We start from the raw sequence: 6,000 nt of genomic DNA, 5'->3' as shown, positions 1-6,000 counted from the left end.
CCCCCTCCCCCCCCCCCCCCCCCCCAATATATATCAAATGATAGCTAGGGGGTGTCATTCTATACAGTTACTTGGGTTTCTGGAAAGTAATAGCTTGTTCTCTGTCAGCAAAGTGCTTCCAGAAACTTTAAGATTGCTTCACACCACAAAATGTATGATCTGGGAGTATTAAGTGTGACATTCGGGCCCCATGCTGTGGCAGATAAATAGGGTTAGAGTGAACAGGTGTGTGTACAGGTGTGTGAGCGCATACGGTGGTGTGAGACAGAGAGTTGTAATAACTGTCTCGAAGGGGAATGTACACTGGAGGGCTTTATTTTGTTTAGATCAGGATGGAGTCTCTTGGAGTGCGTGTGAAAAGAGCAATTGTTAATAGTATCCATCTCCTCAAAGTCTGTTTTGGCTGCGAGAGCTGGTAATTGATAAATCATTACCATCCTGCCTTGAGCAAAAGTGGAAAGTCAGGGAGAAAAAACTCTCAGATCAGGTAAAAATGTGAGTGGGGACAGAGGGGGGTACAGTCAGACCAAGACGATCCCGGTGCCGCCTGCCCAGGAGGTAGCTGAATTTCTCTACTCACATAATTTGCAGGAAGAGTTCAGTGATTTGCAAATGAGCACATGCAGTACACTTGTGTGTTTCTGTAGGCAATGGTTGCAACAGCAGTAAAATGGGCAACTACTTAGGGCTTTAAGTAAGTTTAATCATTTAATGGTTGATACTGACAGGCGTCTTTGAGGGTGTACTTTTCTGCCTTGCAGCACTGCACTTTGACTATGGAAGCAGAGGCTGCTGATGGATATATAACATGTAAGTAGTGATTTGATTATTCTGAATTACTTTTCTTTTCCTGCTATCTTTTCTATAATGCAGACACCTGGAACTTCAGCTTCCTTGTGTATGGGGTTTGCATTGAGATTGACACTGAATTAATAGCATTTAAGCATAAACTTTGTGTATGACTGAAACATGTATGGGGATGGGTACATGGGTGAGTACCTCTAGCTGTAAATATTTGCTGAGGATGAATGAACTTTGCAAATGAGAGAGACTTCATCTTCAGAAATTCAAATTGCAGCCAAAGACTTTTTATGCCTTTCACTATGAATTTCTCTTGTTTTCTCTGTCAGGGTTTGTGTAAGTTGTTTAACTGTCAGTTAACCCAGACCTTTGGGGGGAAGGTCTGTACGGTGAAGTACTGTTTCAGTCTTCTCCTGCCCAGCCTGGATTTTTGGTGTCCACAAATGGAAAAGTAATCCTAACTTCTTGAGACAGAGCAGCTGGGGCAAGGTTTGTCACAGCTCTGTGCGTAGAAGACTGGTGACAATGGGCTTGGGGGGGCTTTTAAAATGAGTCAGTCAAACTTGTGGCCACCGAGAGTTCAGTTTTTACAGGCTGTGGAAGACCCTGCGAGTAAGGGAGGGAAGGGTGAAGGGAGCAAGCAAGTCATGCTTTTTAATCGTTGTGTTGCTCTGCTGAAGAAGGGGATGGAACCTTACGGGGGACTTGTTTTATGAAAGCAGGTGACAATGAGCTTTCGCCCGAAAGGGAGCACTCCGGCATGGCCATTGACCTCACCTCCAGCACACCCAATGGGCAGCATACCTCCCCAAGTCACATGGCAAGCAGTAAGTCTCTTCTTAAACCTGTTTCTCTCTAGTAGTGGGTTTGGGTTAGTCTGGTCCTCCAGGTCCTCAGCTTGCTTACCGGGTCTTACCCACTGCTGTAGGCGTTGCTAATAAAAGAAGAGGACAGGGTAGATTTTTTTTTTCTTTCCTTCTTTCTTTCTTGTTCATGCTGGTGTCTCATCTAAACATGAAGGGGATTACTAGTCTGAACTATCCCAAGGTGGCATTTGAGAGCTGGTCCTTACCTGTTCCAGGTAGGAAAACACTAGGCTTGACATGTGGTGGTTTTGTTTCATCAGGTTTTGAAATCCAAATGGAAATTGTTGTTGTTGTTGTTATTAGCTACTGTGCTTCCCAAAACAGCTTGAAGTAGCTTTATTTGAAAACAAACACATTTTATTTACAAAAAAGCTTTACTCTGGCAAAAGTATAAAGTTAAAATATCTGTGTTTGGTGGCAGGTTGTATTTTACTATTCCATATAGAAACTTTAGCATCCTATTCATTACCTTTGCCTTGGCAAGTCCAAAAGTGGCTGGGATAATTGAAAGTTTGTGGTACTCGGTAGTTGACTCTCTAACAAACTGAGAGGATTTTGTTTTAGAATGTCAAGGGAGAAATTGAGAAAATGTAGAGACATTTGGGAGTCTACCCAGAGTGTCAAGGCCTCATAATATTTTTATTATTATTTTCATGCTGTATTTTGGAGGTGGATAAATGTAGTTTACATGCGTTTAATAAACCCAACATCCTTTCTTTTCTGTGCCAGTGCCATAGCTTGTTTTACTGTTGGTTACAATGTTACATCAAGATATTTACCTTAAAATAACTCTCTACTTCTACTCAAAAACATGTAACAGGCTTTGCTTCCAATATACTTTTGCAGGGTTCCTCACTATGTAATACTGATTTTCTTTCTAGTGTGCGTACTACAGATACATATTTACCTTTTTAAACTGAGTGTTTGTATAATAACCCACTGAAAACTGTGAAAGGAAAAGAGAGCTTTTAGGGTTGCTTGCTTTAAAATATACAGTGTATTGCCTTCAGAGTCTTTCTTACTGAAAGATGTTACTTTCCTTTAAGAATTCTTCTTTCCTCCTACAAATTACGAGTAAAATGCAGTTTTTATGAGCCTTTAAAACTGAGGGTTATTATGAAGATCTCCCAATTATATACATGTTGCTAGAGAATATGAGTGCTAATACTCTGGACTGAACTTTATGTGACAACCGATCATAATTCAGCATCTTTAGACAATTCCAATCCTGCTGCACTGGGATTCTGATATATTTTATTATGTTGTAAAAGTTTTACTACTCACTTTCTTCATTTTCTTTGTTTCCTTTTTATTAATGGGAAGCCTTCATTGGAAGGGGAAAAAAAGCTACCTGTTTTAAATCTTCTTTATAATCTAGACTAAAAACTGGAGTAAAATTAGAGAATGAAAAGATCTAGGATGAAGTCATGCAAAAATACTTCAACACATTCAATATTTTCCTGTTCATTGTGTTAACATTGTCAATGGTTTTTAAGCTTCATTAGTTCTTGCAACATACGTGTATCTGCAGACTTGGTGAATATCTTATGTTTTTTAAAATGTGTTTTGTGGTATCTCACAGGTGTCTCAACTGCTTTCATCACTGCAGCTCTGAATTAAGCATTTGCTGCTGTTGGAAAATTAGGGGTTCTGCCTGGGGTTCTTAAGGCAAGCAAAACTCGAGCTTCTTAAATTTGTTGTAATTTATTTACTCTTTGCAGGCATAAGAATGTTTTGCAGAGAGGTGGTTTGTTCTGTCTTACATGTGGAAGGTATTGATTAGAGGTTGTTGGCTTTTGTGGCAGCTGTTATGTTGGTTCATTTAAGGTTTTTGGCTAAATCTTGAATCTGGTATGTGTAGACTAAATTGCCAGGTTATACTTTAGAGCTTTCCACCTGTTTTGCAGGGCAGAGGAAATCCTTTTAAAGGTTCAGTAACCCAGGGGGCTGCGACCTCTTTCTTTTTCCTTTTTTTTTTTTTTTTGTAATTTTTTTTTTCTTTTAGGGGAGGTGGTGGTGGGAGAGTAAGGAGGAATGGCTATTTGAAAGATTTTGTATGAATTTGGTAGCTCCCATTGGATCGATCCATCATCCTTTGTTGTAAGTGGAGGAAGTGGCCGCATTGTATTTCAGTATGGTTTAATTGCTAGTGGAGTCACTGGAAACTGATCTACTGTTGGCCTGTCCTTACAGTGAAGCCCAGGGCATGTCATTCTGGCTGGGTACGGTTTGCTAATGGAGGACGTGGTACATGGATCAGACCCCAAATATTTCACTCCTGGTTTTGTTGCCAGTCTTCCCCAGAAGGTGGATGGCTCTATTTAGCTGTGCGCTGAGGATGTGCACCTGCAGGGCAGAGATCTAAGTTTTGACCTTTGTTCTTGCGTTCCATTGAATCGTTTTGAACCACAGCTCTTAATTTAGCCTTAATTTGTGTTTGGCTCAAACAGAGACAAAACCATAATAAGCAAATTTCTTGGATCTGTACTGAAGCAACTGCTCTCCCACCAACAGTAAAATTATGTGCTAGGTAAAGAGTTTTCTATGTTCATTAGCCCCTGGCAATCTGTGTTAGCAGGAGTTCTGGCTGGGCTACTGATGTTTTCAGGTTCTATTCCAAAAGGTTTCGGGTTAAATATTTTGGCTTGTCTTGGAGAGCTGTCTGCTGCATCCTTTAACCTATTATCATTTTCAAGTATCTAGACGGTATGTATAGGTTATGGATGGGACTGACACTCAATTTTCCTTGTGAATGAAATGATCCTGAAAGATAAATCACAGTAAATCGCCTGTCATAGCTAACTAATGATCTTATATATACCTTACGGTACGTATCTGCCTTTAGCAGAATACTGTATGTATGTTGGCAGATGCTCCGTTCTGAAATACGTTATTGTAGTTTTATGTAAGCAAAGATTTAAAATATGTGTAAATAGTCAAACTGAATAGGTTGACAGATCCTCTCGCTTGCCTCTGCAGCAAAAGACAAATTAGTGCTATACCTGCTGAGTACAGATGATACATTTACATAGCCTCAAATCTGGAAGTCCAGATTTTCTTTTGATCTTCCATAGCAAAACTCTTCCAAAGGCTGATGCCCAGAGTTGGGCGTCAAAGGCCTGCTCAATTAACTTCGTGTTGATACTAGAGAGTTCCCTGCACGGCCCTAAGCCCTCCTGTAGACCCCACAGAGTTCAAGGGAGTCTGACTTGTTGCCTTCAGTGAATGTTGAGCTGTAAGTGATCAGGAACATCTGAATAGGAACTGGCATGCTAATTAAAGGCTGATGGGGAATCCTTATAAAAGAGGCTTTAAAAAGAAATAATTCCCAGTCACCTCCTCATAATACCACACTGAGTTCTTACTATAGTTATTAGAGAGAGATGTGGTTTTTTTCCTGTAGGTCAAAATGGACTTAGAAGAATGTCCCCCTTAGAAACCTTAGGGGCACAGTTGTTCAATTAGTTGACTCAATGACCACTTTGTATATGTCAAAGGATACTTCTCTAAGACCACTTGCCTGGTATCATGAGGAAAATAATAACAGCAGCTATTAGCATCTTACAGTCAATGAGAGAGGAAATTACTTCTTAAATTAGAGACTTTACAGTGGGTGTCCCAGATAACTTTATCTCTGCTTTCATAGACAAAAGGAGCCCTTAAAAGAAACAGAGTCAGAGCAATCATAAGTATCAAACCCAACATCTGATGTTTGAAACTGATTAAAATTGTGGTACGCTTTCAAGATGTGTTTATAGTAGCTTAAAGTATTACTAAGTTATGAGAAATAATTTATTAAGAAAATAAGCATTGTCAGCTGACTCTGTTGGTGAAAATAATGAGGTGATCGCATTTTCTCCATGGTGGGGAATGATCATGCTGTCTGGCAAGACAGCTATTGGGACAACAGTATTAAGTGTGAGTGATTTCAGAGGCAGTAGTTAAAGAGAACTCGGGCAAGGTCTTACTATAATGTAGCCAATACTGTATTCCCGCTGATCCAGGTAGAGTGGAGTGGACTATCAGTTGCATTCTTTATTTTGTAACTTCAAAGCCCTAAATCTTTCTTGATTACTTTCATTTCTCAACTCTAAATTGTCATACAAGCCCTGTTTTGTCACAGTTGTGTCGCCCTGAGCAGAAAGTTTCATGTACCACAGCTGTATCAGCACCACATCTGTATGGATATGGATGGAGAAATGTAACTATGGAGCCTGCTTTTTGGAATGAAACTGTAAAATTAGAGATTGCTTCATGCCTCAGCTACGCAGCAAACAAGCTTTGCCATCCCCAGAGCCTACTGCCCAGGCACTTGAGGCCGGACCTTGCACCG

At 40.2% G+C, this 6,000-nt stretch overlaps 1 protein-coding gene across 2 annotated transcripts in view; it reads left to right on the top strand.

Moving 5' to 3' along the window:
- The first annotated feature begins 765 nt into the window (after positions 1 to 765).
- The window catches only part of IKZF2 (IKAROS family zinc finger 2 (Helios)), a 109,122-nt gene continuing 103,887 nt past the window's right edge, over positions 766 to 6,000 (top strand). For both annotated transcript variants that reach the window (XM_010583255.1, XM_010583254.1), the window contains exons 1-2: positions 766 to 810; positions 1,524 to 1,628. In XM_010583255.1, the coding sequence (XP_010581557.1) occupies positions 777 to 810; positions 1,524 to 1,628 (139 nt within the window). In that variant the 5' untranslated portion in view covers positions 766 to 776. The remainder of the gene's footprint in view (positions 811 to 1,523; positions 1,629 to 6,000) is intronic.

Source organism: Haliaeetus leucocephalus, unplaced genomic scaffold (assembly GCF_000737465.1).
Source record: "Haliaeetus leucocephalus isolate CR32 unplaced genomic scaffold, Haliaeetus_leucocephalus-4.0 Scaffold880, whole genome shotgun sequence".
In the NCBI taxonomy this organism is placed as follows: domain Eukaryota; kingdom Metazoa; phylum Chordata; class Aves; order Accipitriformes; family Accipitridae; genus Haliaeetus; species Haliaeetus leucocephalus.
Note: the sequence above shows the minus strand (reverse complement) of the source record. Positions and strands in the feature narration are given on the sequence as shown.